This window comes from Prionailurus bengalensis, chromosome A2 (genome assembly GCF_016509475.1).
Source record: "Prionailurus bengalensis isolate Pbe53 chromosome A2, Fcat_Pben_1.1_paternal_pri, whole genome shotgun sequence".
NCBI classification, from domain to species: Eukaryota; Metazoa; Chordata; class Mammalia; order Carnivora; family Felidae; genus Prionailurus; species Prionailurus bengalensis.
Window position 1 is genome coordinate 163,192,308 of NC_057348.1, and position 22,660 is coordinate 163,214,967.

At 49.8% G+C, this 22,660-nt stretch overlaps 1 protein-coding gene across 1 annotated transcript in view; it reads right to left on the reverse strand.

Moving 5' to 3' along the window:
* PRKAG2 (protein kinase AMP-activated non-catalytic subunit gamma 2) overlaps positions 1–22,660 on the reverse strand; it is a 260,976-nt gene that overhangs the window by 51,287 nt on the left and 187,029 nt on the right. Inside the window, 1 exon segment of the mRNA XM_043589972.1 lies at positions 9,286–9,355. Within this exon segment, the coding sequence (XP_043445907.1) occupies positions 9,286–9,355 (70 nt within the window).

A 22,660-nucleotide genomic window follows, 5' to 3' on the forward strand; every position in this document is an offset into this window, starting at 1 on the left:
ACCTATAAAACAAGTGGCAATAGCTTGCTGCGAGTGACAGGTGACCAATGTATAACGGTGAATCACGGGGGTTCCGTAAATTCAGATTCACAGGAAACAGCTCAGAGCGGGAAAGCAGCAGCAAATTAAGCAGATTAAAAAGTGACAACAGTTTAACTCAGAGGTCCCCAAATCGGTTTCCTCCTCCAAACTGCCGCCCCGTTTCTCATCGGAGATAGGCGAGGCTTCTTTCCCCCTGACGTCAGTGCCGCTGCAATCCCAGCCACAGAAGAAAGATCTAAGAGACGTTGCCGGATTACGTAAGCAGGTCCTCTGCTGTCACCCCGCACGCCCCCACCTGTCACCACTCTGTGATCGGGAGGCAGTAACTTGGCAAATGGATTTCCACCGACGGCCTTTCACAGAAACGCCTTATTTCTTTACAAGAAAGAACACTTTCTAAAACGCGAAGCTTATGTGCCCGAGTCAAGTCGAAAGCTCCTCACATGGGGAACAAACATGTACTGGAAACGGAAGTCGTCTTCACCACGGCATCTTTTTTAAAAAAAAATTTTTTTTTTCAACGTTTATTTATTTTGGGGACAGAGAGAGACAGAGCATGTACGGGGGAGGGGCAGAGAGAGAGGGAGACACAGAATCAGAAACAGGCTCCAGGCTCTGAGCCATCAGCCCAGAGCCCGACGCGGGGCTCGAACTCCCGGACCGCGAGACCGTGACCTGGCTGAAGTCGGACACTTAACCGACTGCGCCACCCAGGCGCCCCCACCACGGCATCTTTGAAACACGGCAACTGTTAAGTTTTCAGTCCCCACCCTCACGGAGCTCACAAGTCAGTGACAAAGAAACACAAGGAAACTCGTTTCTCCTTAACAGCCCGTATAGATATCCAGGGAGGACATGAGAAGTCCTCTCTGGGGCTGTCGGAAAGGCTCCCCTAGGGAAGTGACATCGGGGCTGAGAGCTGACGAAAAGTAGCAGGTGGCCGGGAGGAGAGGAAGCGCAGCCCGGGGAGGGGGGCGCGGCCTGCGAATGTCCGGCAGCCGAGGCACCAAGCAGGGCGGCCGGGACAGGTGCAGGGAGCCGCGAACACAGACACACAAGAAGGGGAGGCAGGGGCAGGCACCAGGAACGGCGGAGCGCAGGGCAGGAAACCTGAGCACGGCAGTGATGTGACTTGTGTGTGTGTGTGTGTGTTTTATTAAATTTTTTAACGTTTATTTATTATTGAGAGACAGCACGAGCAGAGGAGGGGCAGAGAGAGAGAGAGAGACACAGAATCCGAAGCAGGCTCCAGGCTCCGAACTGTCAGCACAGAGCCCGATGCGGGGCTTGAACTCACGAACCGCGAGATCGTGACCGGAGCCGCGGAAATCGGATGCTTAACCAGCTGTGCCACCCAGGTGTCCCACGTATGTGCTTTTATAAAACACCTCCGGGGGCAGCAGCTGAACTTGACTGGAGGGTGGAGCAGGTGCTGGGAGACAGCGGGCTGCTTAACAGGTCAGCAGCAACACGGACGGGCTGGCCCCGAGTGACGGCCAGAGTGACGGGCACTGGCAACGGTCCGAGGGCTCCATCACCCGGACGCGGGCACACAAGCTCCGGCATCACTCCTGTTACAACGACAGCGAGGCAGACGTGATGCCACTTACTGAATTCGGCCGGCCGAAACCAGGGAGGAGGGGGTGCAGGTGGCTAGAACAGAGGCCGCGGGCGAAGTGGTCGGCAGAGGTGGCCAGCGGCAGCTGCGTACTCAGGAGAAATGTGGGTGAGGTGTCTGTTTGGGCATCATCAGTTATGAAGCACTGTGGTCACGAAACCCGTGGGATTAAATTTTAATTTTTTAATTTTTTAATTTTCTTTTTCAACGTTTATTTATTTTTGGGACAGAGAGAGACAGAGCATGAACAGGGGAGGGGCAGAGAGAGAGGGAGACACAGAATCGGAAACAGGCTCCAGACTCTGAGCCATCAGCCCAGAGCCTGACGCGGGGCTCGAACTCATGGACCGCGAGATCGTGACCTGGCTGAAGTCGGACGCTTGACCGACTGCGCCACCCAGGCGCCCCTTATTTTTTAATTTTTAAAAAAGATTTTATTTTGAGAGAGACAGAGACTCTCAAGTAGGCTTCACGCTCAGAGCGGAGCGTCGAGCCCGACGCGGGGCTCAATCTCACAACCCTGAGATCGTGACCTGAGCCGCAATCAAGAGGTGGACACTTAACCGACCGAGTCACCCAGGCGCCCCCAAATACATGGCATTAAAACACGGGGCAACAGGCCCCGGGGAAGTAAAGTGATGGCAGAGAGCAAGGCGGCGGACAAGAGGGCGGGTAGGCACAGGGCAGGGCGGCCGGGAGCAAGTTCGACATCCCGCGCTCTGGAAACAAGAGTCGGGACCATCAAGGAGAGAAGAGCAACGGCCAGACGTGCGTGAGGTGGCCACGAGGGGGCTGTGCGGTACACGGGAGCAGAGACCATCTTTGTGGACTGTTACTAAGAGTTGAAGGGAAGAAGGGGCCTGACAGGTGTCCCCCGGAGTCTGCACCGGGCAGCCCCGGGAAATGGCCTCGGTGGCTCAGGCGGAACGTGCCGGGGGTGGGAACGCGTAGAGGGTTTCTGAGGAAAAGAGGATTGCGGCCTGGTTACGCACCCTGGCTCAGAGCACAGGACCGTATTTGAAACCTGGTTCTCCACCTTCCCACATACGTCCCGGAGACGGTGACTGAACCTCTTACTTTCTTGATTTCTTCCTCTATAAAATAGGGATGACAAAAATATTTACGTCTCGAGGCTATTGAGAGGATTAGATAAACGTGAACACTGACAACAGTGCTCAGTGCACTTCATGCACGCTGGTTAGGAGAACCTCCAATACCGGATATAAACCATCTTTCCATTTCTTCCGAGTCAACTCCAAATGCTCTGTCAGGCTTCCCACTTTAAAATCCGCAGAGGGGCGCCTGGGTGGCTCAGCTGGTCGAATAAACGTCTGACTCTTGATTTCAGCTCAGGCCATGAGTTCAGCTCACAGTCCGTGAGTTCGAGCCCCACGCGGCACTCTCTCTCTCTCTCTCAAAATACGTAAGTAGACTTAAAAAGCCGCAGGGATCCCAGTATAACATCTTTCAGGGACTTTGCAGCCCACGCAGAGCTGCAGGATGGGACCATCCTGGGCACTGTGCCGCCATCCGAATCACGGGTCTGGACCGTGGCCCCCTGACTGGTGGGGTCACAGCTGAGGGCCTTCACGGAGCAAAGTGCGTCTTGAGAGGGAAGGTCATGGAGACCAACCCTTCATGGACAGGACTGGACTGCTGTCTCAGCTCCCGAGGACTTTCTGGAAGTTGCTCGTGAGGCCCAGCCAACAGATCCCGGTTTCAAATACCTCGAGTCTCCCCTCTTTGTCTCAGGTAGTCAGGATCTTTCCATTTCAGGTAATGACACCTCCCCAGGCCACAAGACAACCATTCTATCTCATCAAATCTAAGATACCATCAAATGTGAAGCTATAGCCTAACTTCAGAGACGTTAAAATGTATACTTAAAACCTATTAAATATGGCAAGCTTTTAAATATGGGTCAGCTAGAGATGAAAACAAAATTTTTTTAAGTTTATTTTGAGAGCAAGCGAGCATTTGTGTGAGCCCATGTGGGGGGGGGAGGGGCAGAGAGAGGGGGAGAGAGAGAATCCCAAGCAGGCTCCGCACTGTCAGCACAGAGCCCGACTCAGGGCTCAAACTCAACCAGCTGTGAGATCATGACCTGGGCTGAGATCAAGAGTTGGACGCTCAACCGACTGAGCCAGCCAGGCGCCCCGAGGAAAAAAAAAATTAATTGTAAATATTTCATAAAATTGTAACTACTTTTATAATTAAGAGAGAATCTGTTGTCTGAGATGAGTATGCAAACGGTTGGGAAGGCCAGAGTTTGGATGACAGATGATCGGAGACTTCCAATAATCTAGAACAATCTAATCATTATGGAGAGGTACCCAAAGGTTGGGGGGTGGGGGGTGGGCAGAGACTACAAACCTATCACTGTAGCGTCTCTACCACCAGAGGGCAGCACTGTTCACGTGAAAGCCAATGTCCCACCAAGTGGACTAGGCTGAGCCTCACTGGGCAGCGGCTCTGAGGCCAGTGATAAGGGGGTGCTCTGACAGGTCCCGGCAAAAACACAGAGAGACAATTCTCCCTGAAGTCAGAGCAGTGTTTCTCAAACTTTGTACCGTCCAATCCCCCTCTGAAACTTTTTATATATTCCCCCCCCACCCCCCAACTGTCCTACGCCTGTGAAACTATGATCTGGCAGAAATCCTGGATATCCGTTCATGTAACACAGCCCTTTGGAGAGCCACGAGCCACTGTAATAGTTAAGATTTTTTGTCCCCTGACAACAACCAATCTTTGCTCGCTTTGCTCCCCCGGATGAAAAGGAACGCGTTTGAGCGAGCACCAATTTTTGGTTCTGTTTATAGAGTGGTTGCTGCTTGCTTTAGGCCGTATTTTTGAATCAGAAGGAAAAGCTCAAGTTCACCAGGTGCAGGCCCTGTTTTATGCAGAAAACTCCCGGTGACGACAACAGCAAAACAAGCAGCAGGGCCCCAAGCGACTGTGGATTATGAGGATACGGCTACCTTACTACCAAACGAGGCCTGACATTCTGACCTGACAAGTTATGCTTTTCCTCCTAAAAAAAAAAAAAAAAAAAAAAAAGGCCCCTGTTTCTTCCATATTTTTGATCAGCGTAGACAAGGTTGACCAGTCTCGCCGGCAAAGTGAGCTGGAGGTGAGTTCTAGAAAGCTAACAGTTTGGAGGAGGCCGTGAGGGTGAAGAAGGCCAGGGAGGACCCCAGAGGTGGTCTGGGATCAGGGAGGAGGCAGGCGGCGAGGGAAGAAGCAGGCTGGAGAGCCAGCCAAGCGAGAGGAGAGCGCCATGGCGAGTTACCAAGACCCTGAAATAACTGAAGAGTCTGTGACAGCTGAAGGGACAAGAGGGAAGCCGGGAGAGAACACGGATACTTCCAAGGGGCTGTCCAATTCTCGAAGCATGCCCAAAGTACAGACTGACTGATCGTGACTGAGCTGCTGGTACTTAGCTACAGCATCCCTGCGCTGTGTTTAGGTCCCTACTCAGTACTTGTGCTTGGTCCGGCCATAAAATACGTTCCAGCCAGTTCATCCGGATAAAAGAAAAACATTAACGTGACTGACCTCTGAATAAAAAAATTGAAAAGCAGACGCATAAAGCGACTGCTATGGGTGAGGCAGTGTTCTCCCCCCTCTGCATACACAGAACCACCGGGTCCCCTCAACGCTCCCGCGGAGTAACAGTCACGGAGGCGCCGGACGAAGATTCCGGACACTGCTGAACGCCTACTGTGTGCCGGCCACATCAGGCACGGGGAACAGCAGGACGAACTGTGAAAAGAGGCGCAGAAGGGATCTGGGGGACGGCCTCGAAGAGGGGGCAAGATCTGGGTAGAGCCGCGAGGCATGAGTAACACGGACAGGGCGGAGACAGGGAGGAAGAGAAAGTCTTGCGGTCAAGGTAACGGAACACTCTAAGGCACAGAGACCGTGAGAGGCACGCAGAAATCAAGAGGCGCGCGCAGCGCAGGGTCTGGCCAACTACCCCTGGGAGCCAAACCCGGCCCGTGTTTACAAATGAAGGCTCACCGGCGCACGGCCTGTTGGGCTGAGTTTGGGCTTCGGCTGCCTTCCGCCTCGCTGCCGCACGGGCGGGCGGAGGAGTCGTGACCGAGCCCGAGCCACAGACCATCTGGCCCTTTGCAGAAGTGTGCCGATGTCTGTTCTGGAGCCTTGCTACTCACAGAGGGGTCTAGGAAGCAGCCGCTGCCGCCCCTGCGGGCCTGGCAGAAACGCACACCCCCAGGTCCCAGCCCAGAGCCCCAGAATCAGAACCTGCCCCTTCAAAAGACGTCTGGCGATCTCTGGCACAGACAGCCCTCCGATCACTGGCGTGTACGGCTGGGAGGTGGCGGCGAGGTTGCAAATGAAGAGAAGCAGCCACTTATCCTATATACAGACGGAAGCCAGAGGTAAAGAGCTTCCCGCGAAGGAGGAATCTGATGGTAAGGAGCGCTGGAGGCAGAACGGGGGCAAGGCCGCTGGCGTCAGAATCCAGGCAAAAGATGGCCCGGGCCCCCTGACCGGGTCACGGTACGGCTTCTCCTTCCTTCCCAGAAGCAAACGACATTTGAAGAGACTACTCCGACTTCGCCAGCGCCCCCAAATTACTTCTGACAAATACGGTATTGGTTATAACTTATCAGGAAACACAAAAACACTCGGTAACGAAAATACGCGGCATCACGTGTTTCTGTGCCTGCCAGACGTATCTCCGTCTAAGCAACGCACCCGGAGAGCAGGGCAGAAACGACGACAGTCATGGTTAAGGAGTTGGAATTTTTTTTAGCTTTATTTGAGAGACAGAGAGCGCGTGAGAACCGTGTGCGCCTGTGTGCGTGCAAGCACGCGTGTGCGAGTGGGGGAGGGGCAGAGAGAGAGAGAGAGAGAGAGAGAGACAGAGAGAGAGAGACAGAGAAAGAATCCCAAGCACGGACAGTGCAGAGCCCAACGCGAGGCTCAAACTCAAGAACCGTGAGATCACGACCCGAGCTGACATCGAGAGCTGGATGGACGCTTCACCGACGGAGCCACCCGCGGGCCCCAAGAAAGAAGTTTACAGATCAAATGATCGATTCAGCAGCCATCTGTGATGAAGGCTGCTAACACGTAGTTCACAGGACATTGAAGGGTGTAATGGCTTAAACTGTGAGGACCTTCCCCACCCCCGCAAATAAACGTAAGATTCTGCTGGATATTCAGTTTTTCCATCCTATGGATGAATAAGCAATATAAAGTTCAAAAGAAACAAAGCAGCATTTTAGACAAGCATGCCGACACTATTTCTTTTTCTAGCTCTGCTAACGGCTTCCGAGCAAGTGCTTAACGTTCTGCCTTCTTTTTTTTTTTTAAACATTTTTTTTTAAATTTTTTTTTTCAACGTTTATTTATTTTTGGGACAGAGAGAGACAGAGCGTGAATGGGGGAGGGGCAGAGAGAGAGGGAGACACAGAGTCGGAAACAGGCTCCAGGCTCTGAGCCATCAGCCCAGAGCCCGACGCGGGGCTCGAACTCACGGACCGCGAGATGGTGACCTGGCTGAAGTCGGACGCTTAACCGACTGCGCCACCCAGGCGCCCCTTAAAAAAATCTAGAAAAGTTTGACAGCGTTATTTGTGGGCTTCAGCCTGCTTTAAAGTAATGACAGCGATATAGATAAAAATAGATGGGCGAAAACAGGAAATCCCTTTCCTTAGATGCTTAGGTTTCATACTTCATATTCATTATGTCGGCAGAAACAATGCAAAAGAAACCAGGCCCGTAGATCTGCTTTAAGAAACGCAACATAATTAAATCAATAAATCTCAAGTAAGAAAAAAAAAAAAACAACCCGTCAAATCCATGTCGAGAAGACTCTCCATGTTAAGGTTTGTTAATAAAAGCCTAAAAAGTCCATGAATTCGGTATAAAGGTTAATGGCATTTTAAAAAAAAATAGTAACTAACACGTCCACAGTACTTACTATGGGTTTACACCGTCCTAAATACCATTACACAAATTATCTCATCTAATCCTCAAAACACCCTGGTATTAGCTTCATCTTACAAACGGGGAAAGTAAGGCAGACGGAGGACCTCAGTGATTTGTCCCAAGTCACATGGCTACACGAGAAACGGAGCTGAGATGTGAAGCTGGGTCTATGTCCTTAACCATAACCGTGCTGTCTTTCTAACGCATGTGGTCTCCACTTTCCTCTGGCCCACAAGTGAATCTGCAAAAAGTTTAAACGCAACAGACTCTTATTACTGGTATCAGGGACAAAGAAAACCCCTACGATATAGACACTCGACATCTTAACGGAAAGGGAGGCGCACCGTATTGTTCTGTGGACAGTGGCCAAAATTTGACCCGCGATAGGCAACTGACGAGTAATGAGGAGGATTCGATTTAAGATACTGGGTTATTTTTCAGTAGGAGAAAATGCAAATTAGGTCCCAGTAAGATTCTGAAATGTATCACATAACTGCTCGTGAATAATAAATATGGATGCAGACTTCTAATGATAATTACTACGCGTGCATTATCTTCTAGCAACGGGCTTGTGAAATGCTGCAGGGAAGCTAAAACATAAAATGAATGCAGGTACAGGCCTAATACTATCTGGCTGACATTCTCATGTTGGCCGTGCACGCTTATTTAAGTCATTGCCTGGCTGTAAATGAACAAAAGTATTAAAGTAAAGTTGGCACACGGCACAGCATCCACATGGCACATTCTTTGTTCCAGGAGCTTTATTCCATGAATACTCCTGGGGCAAAGAGAAGTCACTAAATAAATAACGCAAGCACACGAGATAGCGTGGAGTTCTTTCAAATTAAATTCCTCAAACTGTCAAGCATCTCGTACAAAGTTCTTTTCCGACTCTGAGCTCGCCATATTCCATCTCAAATACTAATTCTGGCAAAGAACAAGCTTTGCGCCCTTTGCATTTTAACAGTTTCAAAATAAAATCCAGGTGAAAGCTCATCGCATTCCGTTTCAAACATCAATTTTGCCAAAGAACGAACTCACCCCCTTCACGTTTCAACAGCTCCCTCACAAGATCCAGGTAAGTAAGAAGCAAACAGGGCAGGAGAGAGAAAACCCGAGCGAGCGCAGAGGCGACAGAAATGATGGAGTGACAGGGTCACCTGAACTCAAACCCAATTCGCCAAGCCGCTTCTGGTTTTCCTATTAACTTTCCCTATTAACCAGAAGACACACCCTGCCGGTGGTATTTTCGGAAATACAGAGCAGGGAACCGGTTGGTGTTATTTTAAGGTATGGGCCATCAACGCAATTTGGGGGTTACCTCTACGTGTACGGCGGCACCACAAACAATTCCTGCTGCATGACACCTGGCTCTCCCTCGAGTTGGGCTGGTTAGGACAAAAGGGCCGCCCCTCGGAGCGGATGGCCGGGTTTCGGGGCTCCCCTCCCGGACCCAGCCCGGATTCCAACCCCCCCCACCCCCACCCCCGATCGGCACCCGCGGGCCACTGCAGACGTCCTCGGCCGGCTCGGCGTCTGCATCCCCGGCCGCGCTCGGCAGCCGGGGCCGCACGGCCTCCGGGGCGTGAACCCCGGCGGTCCCCGCGCCCCAGCCCCTCGGCGTCGAAACGGAGCGCGTTCCGGCGGGGGCGGGGGGCACTCACCTTCTTCTTCCAACTCGAATTTCTCCAGCATGCCGGCTTCCGCGGGTCCCGGGGCCGCCGCCAGCGCCGCCTGAGGAGGAGGAGGACAGGGATCAGCATGCGCTCGGCGGCGCTCGTCCCGGCCGCGCGGGCGGGGGCGCGGGGGTGCGGGCGGGGACGCGAGCGGGGGCGCGCGGGGCGCGGGCGGGGGCGCGCGGGGGTGCGGGCGCCGAGTGCGGGCGCGGGCGGGGACGCGCGGGGCGCCGTGGGGAGGGGCCTCCGGGCCGGCGGCGGGCGGGCGGCCCGGCCGGGGCGGCCCCGCCCGCCGGCAGGGAACCGAAGGGGAACGGAGAGGACGGCGCGGCCCCGGCCCCTCAGCCCCCGCCCCCGTCCGGGGGCCGCAGGTGGCGCGGGCCGCGGCCTAACCCGCCGCCCCTCCCCGAGTGGAACGGTCCGCCCCCCCGCCCCCCGGCGGCTTTGGTACGGACCGGCGAGGAGGAAGCGTGGGAAGAGGACCCCGAGGAGCCCGGGGCCGGCTCGCGCGACGGCGGCCGGGGCGCCCCCCTCCGGCCGCGGCCCTCCTTCCCGCCTCGGCCGCCGGGCCGCCATTAGCGGAGGCCCGTTTTCCCAGCCTCGCCTGGTCCTCCCACCTCCCCCCGCCCCCCCGCGCTCCCCCGCTCACCTTCCCCGCCACCCACGGGCGGCGCGTCCCCGCAGGGTTAACCTGCGCAGGTGTGGTCTCGGCCAGCCCGGGGGTGGGGCGAGAGGGGAGCGCCGCCGGGTGGGCGGGGCGACGCCCGGGAGAGAGGGGCGGGGGCCTGCGGGGACCCCGGAGGGGAGAGGGCAGCGCGGACTCGGGGGGGGGGGGGGGGGGGGGGGGAGGCGGGGTGTGATGGCTTTTCTTTTTTAAATTTTAGATTAAACTATCCATCCCCTGCCCCCATTAAAAACAAGAAATGTTCCGGGGATTACACGTATTGTAGCTGCACTTTGTTGCTATCAGTTTTACCCAGCCACGGAAGTCTTAATTTGCTCCCTTTCTTCGCAGCTGATCCTCTGCTTGGGCTGAGCCACTGCCAAAAGCTCACACAAATCTCAATCTGGCCCCGGCCACTCCTGTCACCCTGGATCTGGGTATCTGAGACGCCGCTATCGGCAGCAGCTCGGGGTGGCAGGCAAGCGAAGCTGCCAGAGCTGCCTGGGAGAGCAGGGCAGTGGGAGAGGGGACAGGCGCCCCACTCCCCGAGGCTCTCCGGTGTGACAGCCAATTTCTGCCCCATCTACGGGGTGCCCTTAGCTCACTGCAGACTGCAAGGGCCCTGGTAGATTAGCTCCCTGGCGCTGATTAGGGCTGTAAAGTACCCCCACCCCACCCCCCACCCCCCCTCGAAAGGAAGCCTAGTTTTATCACTCTTGCAAGCCTGGCCTGGAAGAGGAAGTACTAAAATCTCCTTTGCGGTTCCTTTTTGCTCTGTCATCTCGGTTGGGCCAATCCCCAAGTTGAGACTTAGCTGCTTCTCCTCAAAAAGGGTATGTGGGGGGCGGGGGGGGGGGGGGGGAGAAGAGGACAAAACTAATTTTGTAAGACCTTTGTTGGTCAAAACAAAACAAAACAAACCAAAAACAAACCCTGCAGCTGCGTCATATTTAACAGCAAGAGCCTGAATGCTTTCCCTCTAAGCTCAGGAACAAGGCAACTCTGCCTGCTTTCACACTATTTTTATTCAACACATCGCTGGAAGTTCCAGCCGCGGCAGTAAGGCAAGAAAGAAAGAAAAGCCATGCAAATTGCAAAGGAAGAAGTAAAATCTTCCCTATGTTCAGATGACATGGTTGTCTTCACAGAAAGTTCCAAGGAATCTATTGAAAAACAAAACAAAACAAAAACAACCAAAACGAGAACTGGTGAGTTCAGCCAGGTCGTAGGCTGCAAGATCAACACCTAGAAATCAATTGCATTTCCACCTACTAACAATGAACATGTGGAAAGTGCTATTACAAACAATACTATGATCAACTGTAGAGAACATGATGTAGGGATACACTTAACATGTACAGGATCCGTATGCTGAAAATTACAATGTGGTTGTAATGGAAGAAATCCTAAATAAGTGGAGAGACATCCCGTGTTTATGCATGGGAAGACCCAACATGGCAAAGTGGTCTGTCTTCCCCCAGATTGATCTCTGCGTTTAATGCAATTCCCACCAAGATCCTAACCAGGTTTTCTTTCTTTTTTTTTTTTTTTTAACTTTACTTCTTTATTTCGAGAGACAGAGGGAGAGAGCACGTGCACAGGAGAGCGTGAGGGGGGGAGGGGCAGGGAGAGAGAATCCCAAGCAGGTTCAGCACTGTTAGCACAGAACCTAATTTGAGGCTCAAACTCGTGAACCAGGGGATCATGACCCAAGCCGAGGTTGGACGGTAGACAAGATGAACTCATTCTTAAATTTGTGTGGAAAGGCACAGGCTGTAGAATAGCTAAAACAGTCTTGAAAATGATGAGGTAGGAGTAGTCACTGCTGTTTGGTACTGGTAGGGGGAGAGACACATAATCAACCGAAACAGAGAACTAGAAATAGACCCACATTAATATGGGCTTGAGGAAGGTGCAAAAACAGTGATGCAATCAGACGCGGATAGGCAAAAAAAAAAAAAAAAAAAAGCCTCAACCTCAATGTAAGCCTCACACCTTATACAAAAACGAACTCAAATTGGGTCATGGACTTAAAAATAAAATGCAGAATTATAAAACTTCTAGAAAAAGAAAAGCAAACCACTTGGGATCTATTACTAGGCGAAGAGTAAGGCTCGATATCAAAAAGCATGATCCATGAAAGGTAAAATGAACACACGGAACCCCGGTAAAATTAAAAATGTCTGCTCGGGGGCGCCTGGGTGGCTCAGTCGGTTAAGCGTCCGACTTCAGCCCGGGTCACGATCTCGCGGTCCGTGAGTTCGAGCCCCGCGTCGGGCTCTGGGCTGATGGCTCAGAGCCGGGAGCCTGCTTCCGATTCTGTCTCCCTCTCTCTCTGCCCCTCCCCCGTTCACGCTCTGTCTCTCTCTGTGTCAAAAATAAATAAACGTTAAAAAAAAATTAAAAAAAAAAATGTCTGCTCGGTGACAGACCTTGTTAAGAGGATGAAAAGACTCGTGCCAGAATAGGAGAAAATACTTGTAAAACCGCAGAGCCAACAAATGACTGGCATCTGGTAGACATAAAGAACTCTCAAAACTCCAGCTTAGAAAAATAAAAGTTAGAATTCAGTTAGGACAGGAAAAAGACAGGCAAATGGCAACAAGCCCGTGAAAAGATGTTTGACAACATGAGCCATCAGGGACGTGCAAATTAAAACCACGGTGAGCTGTGACCACACCCCTATTAGAACGGCCAAAACAAAAATAAACAGCACATGCTGGTGAGGACCATCGCTTCTGCATTGCTGTGGGGATGGCAAATTATACCACTGCGCTGGAAGACAACTCAGCAGTTTCCTTTGAAGCTAAACACGCAGGCTGCTACGTGACACATCATTTGCAGTCTTGGGCATTTATCCTGGGAAATGGAAACTTACGTTTACGTGAAAACCTGTATACCATGTTCATAGAAGTTTCATTTGTAATAGCCCAAACCAGAGATAACAGATGTCGTTCAGCAGGCGACTGGTAAACAAAATATGTTACGTCTATACCTGGGAATAGTACTCAGCAATAAAAAGGAATGAATTATCGATACACACAACCACTCGCATGGATGTCCAGGGAATTAGGATGAATGGGAGAAACCCATCCCCAAAGGTTACATACTATGTTACTCCATTTATATAACATTCTTGAAATGACAAAATTGTACAAGTGGAGCACAGATTAGTGGGTGCAGGGGTCAGGGTGGGGGTGGGGGACAGAGGTACCTGTAGCTAAAAAAGGGCAGCATGAGGGGTCCTTGTGGTGAAGGAACCATTAGGCATCTTCGAATCAATGTCAACATCCTGCTTGTGTTATACTGTATTTTTCCTCCCATGAGTCAAGCCACACTTATTTGTGTGGAGGAAATGACCAGTTAGGGTAATTAAAAAAAATTTTTTTTTAATTGAGACAGGATTCACATACCATAAAAATACGTGTTCAGTATATTCACCGAGTTGTGCCACTATCTCTGTTTACAGCATTTCATCATCTCAAAGAGAAACCCTGTACCCACTAACGGTCATTCCTTATCACTCTCTTAACCTCTCTCTATTCCCAGCCCCAGGCAACCACTAACCTATTTTCTGTCTTCATAGATTTGCCTATTCTGGCAAACTTCACTGACGTGGAATCATAAAATATGTAGGGTTTTTTTTTTTTTTTTATCTCTAGCTTCTTTCACTCAGCGTCCACGCTGTAACATGGATCAACACTTCCTTTCTTTTTATTGCTGAGTAATATTCCATTGAATGCATAGACCACATTTTACGTATCCATTCTCCCCATTTTGGCTATTGTGAATATCGGTGCTATAAACATTCATGTACAAGTGATCTGTGTGGACATATGTTTTCATTTCTCTTGGGTATAGACCCAGGAATAGAATTTCTGGGTCATATGGTAACTCTATATTTAACATTTTGAGAAATCGCCGAACTGTTTTCCACGGTGGCTGTACCTTTTTACATTTTCGCTAGCAATGTGGGGGGGGGGGCGTCCATTTCTCCTGCGCTTTAGTTTTGTAAGATGTTACCCTTGGGGGAAACCAGGTAGAGGGCACACGTATATTACAACTGCATGTGAATCTACAATGAGCTCAAAATAAAAAGCTTAATAAAAAAAAAAAAAGCACAGGGGTACAGAGTGGAAGTGTCAATCATTCTAATTTTTGAAAGGTCTGCATTTTAATTTCTTGCAGTAATCCTAGTATAATTGTAAAAAACAAATCTCTAATTGGTGTTTATTGGAAGTATCATCAATTTCACCTGTACTCCTGATGAGTTGTTTTGGGGAGGCAGAAACGGGCCACGAGTGGGAGTATGTATTTCCAGAAGCTGTGTGCTCGCAAACGTGGTTCTCAGGCTTAAAAAGTCCTGTAGCCATTACTGCTGCAGTTGGTAGAGAATAGAACTTAAAACAAATTAATGTCAGTTTCTCAGATTTCACTTCACTTGATAATGGGTGTGCAGGAGAAGGCTCAAATAAAAACATTTCTGTCCTATATGTTCGGGAGGCAGAATTTATTTCCACGGGTTGCTTTCACTTAGTAGGATAGCTCCCAGATTAAACTGTCCTCTATAATATACCAGGTCAATTTCAGGAATTTGAGGGTCTGCAATGTACATACTTGTTGACAGGGTGAAATGAGTGATGGATTGGTTGGCACAAACCATTTAAGGTTGGTGATTGTTAGTTGCCCTTTCATGGTGATATTTTAGGTGATGTTTTCTTAGAGTCTCAACTGACTTATAAGCCAGACTCAATGTGAGCTATTTTGGGGAGATGGGGAAGCCAGGAGAGGGAAGGTTTCGGGCAGTGTTCTGCATGCACAGAAGGGGGTTGCGGGGGCGCCTGGGTGGCTCAGTCGGTGAAGCGGCCGACTTCGGCTCAGGTCATGATCTCAAGGTTCGTGAGTTCGAGCCCCACGTTGAGCTCTGTGCTGACAGCTCGGAGCCAGGAGCCTGCTTCAGATTCTGTGTCTCCCTCTCTGCCCCTCCCCCACTTGTGCTTTGTCTCTCTCTCTCTCAAAAATAAATAAAGAAAACAAAAAGAAGGGGCTTACGTGGATGCCACCTCAACTCTCTTGAGAACTGAACGTGGCAGATCACGGTAGAGAGAGGTGCCGGGTTTTCCTAGCTGGGCCTCCTGCAGATCTCAGTATTTCTACCATATTCTATCGGCTTCTGCAGCCAGTCTGGGCTGCTGCACTCCAGGATGATGGGAGGGAACAGGCAGCTGGAGTTGAATTTTATTGAATGCCTGAAAACCACGGAGCCATTAGCAGCGTGACCTGCCGGTTGGTGAAAAATGCTAAATTATTAAGGTTTGTCTAACACAGCCGTGCCTAGGTGCAGCAAAAGACAGTAGTTTGAATCACTACCGGACAGGAAAACTTGATCACAAAATGACTGCCAAAAAAGCTTTTCCTTTATGGGCTGAGGTCAGATAGGAGTTCGCTTTACCTTTTATCTTAAAAAGCTACTGCAAGAAATAAATCAGCCTTAAATACGGGATAAGTGGCTCCTGAATAATTTAGCATTTGGAAACCTGCAGCGTTGAGGTCCCCGCCTCCCCCGCCCCGCCACTGCTGCCTTAAAGGGGTCCTCTGTGCGGAAGGGGAGGTGGGACGGGGGCGCCCACTGGTGCCAGGATGCGATCTGCCTGTGCCTGCCACTCGCTCTGCTCTCGGATCCCCTCTGACCCCTCCTCTGCGTGGAACACCTCCAAGCCTCGGTCACAAGCTCACAGCAAGCCTGAGTTCCGGACTGCTTCCTGGTCTTCTCCATTCGAATCTTCTATGGACAACTCAAACTCATCCCCCTAAAGTAGGTCTTGAGTCCTCTCTACCTGTCTTCGTGACCTGGGAGGTCACCCTCGTAGTGTCCATCTCCACTGCGACGCTCAGTGGGGCTTCCAGTCAGCTGAAAACCTGTTTCAGAGAGGCGCCTGGCTGGCTCTGTAGGTAGAGAGCGTGTGGCTCTTGATCTTGGGGCCGTGAGTTCAAGCCCCACGCTGGGTGGAGAACTTACTTTAAAAGTAAATAAATAAAAAACCTATTTCAAAGGATTAAATAAGAGAGGAAGGAAATGAACTAAACCAAAAATGTCCCTTTTGCCCGGATTCTTTCTGTTAAACTGCCTTCTAACTTTCAAAAAGTAGACAATGTTAAGGTTTTGAAGACAGACGTTGAACATATATTTAGTAGCTGCTGTATGCCAGGCACCATGGTCGGTGGTCTATAAAATATCTGCTGTGATTAGAAATGCACATCAAAGATAAGAAGTGGGAACCCTACACCTACATAGGATCAGTTTCTTCCTCTTCAAGTTCCACGTTTGTGGAGCTCAGCAGTTAGGGTCTGAAATACGTCTTTCTCTTGCTTTTCACAAGTAAATCCAAATTTGCTTTTATTTTTTGCTAACCAAAATATTTCATTCTTAGGTTTGTGTTTGACATGACTTACGGGGAGCTAAATATATTCTCTTCTCCTGGTAATTCTTGGTGTCCCGTAATCCTTTGAAAATTAATAAGTCCTGCTCAATTCGTTCAATTAACCTTTCAATTCTTAGGGCACCAAGCCATAAACTTTTTTCCGTGTTTCTATTACACAGTGACACAAAACGGGGTGCCTGGCTGGTTTAGTCGGTGGATCCCAGGGCTGTGAGTTCAAGTCCCACACGGGTGTGGAGATGACTTAAAAATAAATCTCAAAAAAAAAAAAAAAAAAGGGGCGCCTGGGTGGCGCAGTCGGTTAAGCGTCTGACTTCAGCCAGGTCACGATCTCGCGGTCCGTGAGTTCGAGCCCCGCGTCAGGCTCTGGGCTGATGGCTCAGAGCCTGGAGCCTGTTTCCGATTCTGTGTCTCCCTCTCTCTCTGCCCCTCCCCCGTTCATGCTCTGTCTCTCTCTGTCCCAAAAATAAATAAACGTTGAAAAAAAAAATTAAAAAAAAAAAAAGCGACACAAAAAGTGATATAAAGTCCCATGATGGCTTTTTTCACTGTTCTCTCCTCTTCCTCTTACAACTAGCCTAGTCATTAGCCCTTTCCAGAAGAGACCAATGAGAATAGCTTTTCGGGTTTTTTTAATTCCTTCATGTATAGAAACTCTGGCTAGAAATTGGTGAAAATTGACAAAAGTGATGAACAGACCACTGCCATTTTTCTGCTGTCTTCTACATAAAGTGCTTGGAAGGAAGTATAATAGTCAAGTCGAAATCAAGGGGACCTGTTAATTCTTCTGTTGCCTCTTCTGCACTTGGCTCTGAGGAATCCGGTGATCTTTACTCACTGTTTACGATGTCATGTGGCCAATCAGGAGGGTTGACGTGAACTGGGGACACAGAGCCAACCAACTAAGTGTAGAGACAGGTCCCGCAGACCTCAAGTTATAAATCTTTTCAGAAGGGTATTTAGTGTCTCTTTTTTATTGATAAAATTTGCCTACGATAAACGGTATCCATTTCAAGTGTACAATCTGACGAGTCAACAAAAAAACCTTCATTCCAATCAAGATACATACATTTCTCTCACCCCAGACATTTCCTCGTGCCCCTTTGTGGTTCATCCCTCCTTCAGCAACCAGTGATCTAGTTTTTGCTGCTATCATAGATATTTCCCAGAATTTTCTATACATGGAAGCATTCAGTAGATACTTTTTTGCTCCTGGATTATTTCACTTAGCATAATGATTCGGAGGTTCATGAGATCCAATTTATCCTTTCATGATTCATGCATTTTGTGTCCTAAGAACTCTTTGCCTCCTGCCCCCCAAGAGTGTGAAAATTTTCTTCAGTGTTTCCTTCTAGAATTTTTTTTCATTTAGGTCTCTGATCTGTTTGGGTTTAATTTTTTATTAGGATGGATGGTGAGAGTTTAGGTTCATTTTTTCCCCATACTCATGTCTAGTTGCTCCCAATAAAAGACTTTATTGGGGTGCCTGGGTGGCTCAGTTGGTTAAGTGTCTGACTTTGGCTCAGGTCATGATCTTGCGGTTCGTGGGTTCGAGCCCTGCATCGGGCTCTGTGCTGACAGCTCGGAGCCTGGAGCCTGCTTCAGATTCTGTGTCTCCCTCTCTCTCTGCTCCTCCCCCACTCATGCTTTATCTGTCTCTCTCTCAAAGATAAATAAACATTAAAAAAAATTAAAAGATGGGGCACCTGGGTGGCGCAGTCGGTTAAGCGTCCGACTTCAGCCAGGTCACGATCTCGCGGTCCGTGGGTTCGAGCCCCGTGTCAGGCTCTGGGCTGATGGCTCAGAGCCTGGAGCCTGTTTCCGATTCTGTGTCTCCCTCTCTCTCTGCCCCTCCCCCGTTCATGCTCTGTCTCTCTCTGTCCCAAAAATCAATAAACGTTGAAAAAAAAAAAATAGAAGTGTTCCCTCCTCTTCTATTTAAAAAAAATAAAAATAAAAGACTTTATTTTCCCCAATGAAAATAAAAGATTGCCTTGGCATCTTTATCTAAGGTCAACCTACTATATATGGGGCATCTGTCTCCGGCCTCTCCACTCTGTTCAATGATCTCAAATCTATACTTTCGTCATGACCACCCTTTCTTTAAAATTTTTTTTTTCAATGTCTATTTATTTTTGGGACAGAGAGAGACAGAGCATGAACGGGGGAGGGGCAGAGAGACAGGGAGACACAGAATCGGAAACAGGCTCCAGGCTCTGAGTCATCAGCCCAGAGCCTGATGCGGGGCTCAAACCCACGGACCACGAGATCGTGACCTGGCTGAAGTCGGACGCTTAACTGACTGCGCCACCCAGGCGCCCCGACCACCCTTTCTTTAAAAAAAAAAAAAAAATTTAATGTTCATTTTTGAGAGACAGAGCACGAGTCGGGGAGGGGCAGAGAGAGAGGGAGACACAGAATCCAAAGCAGGCTCCGGGATCCGAGCTGTCAGCACAGAGCCCGACATGGGCCTTGAACCCACAAAGCGCGAGATCATGACCTGAGCCGAAGTCAGACACTTAACCGACTGAACCACCCAGGCGCCCCTTCTTGATCATCGTAGGTCTGTAGTAAGTCTTGAAATCAGGTGGTGAGCATTTTCCAACTTTGTTCTTCATTTAAAAAACTTGCTTTGGCTCCCCTAAGCCCTTTGTGTTTCCACATACAATTCAGAATAACCAAAAGCCTCCTGGAATTTTGGTTGGGATTCCATTTTACTTGTTGGTCCATTTGGGAAGAATTCACATCTTCACAATGTCAGGCCTTCCGATTCAGGACCATGGTTTACCTCTCTGCTCATTTGTGTTCGCTTTGGTCTCTCTCAGCCGTCTTCTGTGGTTTTCAGTGCAGAGGTCCCACACATCTTTTACTAAATTTTTTCCTAAGCATCTGATGGGGGGGGGGGCGTTTTTCTGATGCTTTTTGTAAGTGAAACTCTTTCCCAGATTTCATGTGCTAATTGTTTGCTGTTAGCATCTCACGGAAGACGTAATTGATTTTTGTATGTTAGCTTCATACCCTGCGACTGTGATAAATGTACTTGTAAGTTCTCGCGGCTGCTTTGTGCCTTAGCTAGGATTTCCCACCTGAGGATTCACGTCGTTTGGTGCCTCTTACCTTTAGTTCTTTATGTTGTGGTTCCCAGGGGCTGTATAATTTTACCTATTCTTCCATGGTAGCATGTTTCACGTACACGCTGATTCTTATCTAAATGTAACATTTTGTTTATGCCTTGATTCGGAAAAGACAGTATTTCTCATACTCTATGTGATGTTATCTATGTAATATACACGTGTATATGTGTTATTATGAATTACGTGTGTAAGAATATAGGTGTCTCTATGTGTATATCCGTAGACGCAGAGTGTAGACACAGATACATTCCCCACCTTGGCCTCCCTTGCAACCCCTTATTTGCAGTGTGTACCCCGCAGGGCGTGGCACATTGCACCACGTTGTAGTGGATCCTGTTGGTTTTGCCTGCGTGGCATCCACACCTCTGCTACCAACTTCTTTCCTAGAACAAGTCCTTCATTTCGTCACAGCGCACACCCTTCGCTTACGTGAGACGCGATGGTGACAGCGTTTCTTACTCTCCTGGAGTAAAAGGGAGGGCTTATGGGTGAAGAGGATCCGCGCCCGCACGCAGGTAAGCACGTCCCCGCCCCACCCCGTTCTGGCCGCAGAGAGCACGTCGCCTTGACTGCTACTGAGGACCAGCCTTCAGATGAAGCCAGGGCTGAGTAAGAGAAAGGACTTGGGTCCTTGGTGACATCACTGAGCAGGCCTGTATCTCCCCCTGCCTGGGGCCTGGCCTACTTCTGTACCTGTAACCTGAGGCAGTAGATGTCTTTATCCTTCAAGCCACTTTGAGTCGCGGTTTTCTGTTACTCTGCAGCCAAAAGCATCCCACGGGGTATTTGGGAACTCTAGCCGATCTCGGCCCTGCCCTTGGGAGGTGAGATGCTAATCAGGGGGGAGGTTTTAGCCTAATTGTGAAAACTGTATTTCTGCATATGTATAACGCCGTCAAAAATTACAAAGTCGGTTAAGTTAAAAAAACAACAACAACAACAAAGACACAAAGCAGCTCTATAGCGACCGCAGAGTGTGCGCAAATGCTAAGAATCCTTTGAGATGCACGGCTTCCTTTAGGAGGCGCATGGAGGCAGATTTAAAGGAAGCAAGGGAAGGAGGCCACTTCAGGTGGTGGCCACGGCAGAAAAGCTCGAGGGGGTCAAGACACCTGCAGGACACAGCAGGCGAATGGCCTTGATCTGAGCGCGGAGTGAGTGTTCCAGTACGGAAATGAAGGATAGATCGCTAGAGACCCCTGGGGGCCAAGGGGACGGGATTCGATTTCTTGCGGTAGCACGCGAGGAGGGGAATGTCACTTCCGCAGCCTGCTCTGATGACATCAAAAGGTCTTAACAGCGGTGTAGAGTGGAAAGGGGTGGGCACGGGAGAGGCTGGAATCCGCACGAAGGTTTACGATGTCCTTCCGACGAATGGAAAAATGAAGCAAGCTACTCTGAGAAGCATCGCAGAGATAGTGAGGAGTTTGGACTTGGTATTTCCATGGATTATGAAATACACACAAGGGACTAGGACATCGGGGGAAACGGACAGGATGAGCCCATTTGAGGTAAGAAAGGAGAAATGCTGGGGTTAAACCTGCTGAGTTCCAGGTGTTGGTTGGCTGTCCAAGAGGTAGCTCAGGCAGGTAACTAGGGTCTGTGAGTATGTGAGGGAAGGGAGCGTGAGGCAGACTTTAGGGGCAGCTGGGTGCCATTGGTGGAGCGTCCGACCCTTGATTTTGGCCCAGGTCACGGCCGTACGGTTTGTGTCCTGTTCGTGAGACTGAGCCCTACATCAGGCTCTAGGCTAACGGCACTGGAGATTCTCCCTCTCTCTCTGCACTCCCCACGCCACCCCCCGTCTCTCTCAAAAAAAATTAACTTAAAAAAAGAAGATAAAATTGACTTAAAACATTAGCCTTTAGCCGCCAACCCCAGGAAACCATAGGTATGGGTGTTCTGGATATATTTCTCCGTGACGCACAAATATGTAGCTATTAAAATGTTCATCCTTACACCACCTAAAACTATCCTGCATACCATAGTGGTATTCACCCTACACTTTGGGAAAACTGGTCTACGAGCGTAAGAGAACTCAGCACCAGAAGCCAGAATGCGAGGGCTGGTATCCACATGGGCAAAGCGGGGGGGCTTTCAGTGAGAAGACGGGGTCCTCTCAAGGAAGCAATAAGAGAGGTCAACAGAATGAAAGAGAAGAGACACTTGCATTAGACACACAGCAGCCCCGAGTCGCCGCGGCCCCAAAATGTCCACCACACCAGGAATTTGAGAAAACAGCCCGTAAGAAACCAAGTCTAAACCCCTGGTTTAAAAACTGTATACTGTGACCCATTCACGGGTGACGAAAGTCGTTTAATGTGTCAGTTCAGGGGCTCCTGGGTGGCTCCGTCGGCGAAGCGTCCGACTTCGGCTCAGGTCACGATCTCGCAGTCTGTGAGTTCGAGCCCCGCGTGGGGCTCTGTGCCGACAGCTCAGAGCCCGGAGCCTGCTTCGGATTCTGGGTCTCCCTCTCTCTCTCTGCCCCTTCCCCCGTTCATGCTCTTTCTCTCTCTCAAAAATAAACAAACAACAAGAAAGGACTAGCTTGGTTTAAAATGAAATATCACAGAAATCCCACTTTGCACTGAGGGTGATCACTGTTTCCAGAAAGCTGTCTTAATTATACATACACGTGTGTGAGTAGTGGGTCAAGATTTTTCCTTCTCGTAGTTTATAGTCATAAACAGGATAATAATGGAAGATGGTGTATAACCCCTGACGTCTCTGGGCTGAACGATTTAGTCACGCACATGGGACATCAGTTCCAGGAAGTGTTGTTTGTTCACCAAACATGATTAAGTTTCTCTTCAGCACAGAGAGAGTAGCCAGTGTCTATAAGGAATAAATGAGGCCCGAGGGAAAAATGATTTCAACTCATTCATTTTTAAGGCACAAGTAATAGAGTGTAAAGTTGGTCTAGACCCAACCTTTGACATGCCACTTGGCGCTTTTTAAAGGTATATTTGCGGGGGGCGGTGGGAGGGGAGGCGCCTGGGTGGCTCAGTCCGTTAAGGGTTGGACTCCAGCTCAGGTCATGATCTCACAGTTCGTGAGTTTGAGCCCCACATTGGGCTCTGTGCTGTCAGTACAGAGGCCGCTTCAGATCCTCTGTCCCCTCCTCT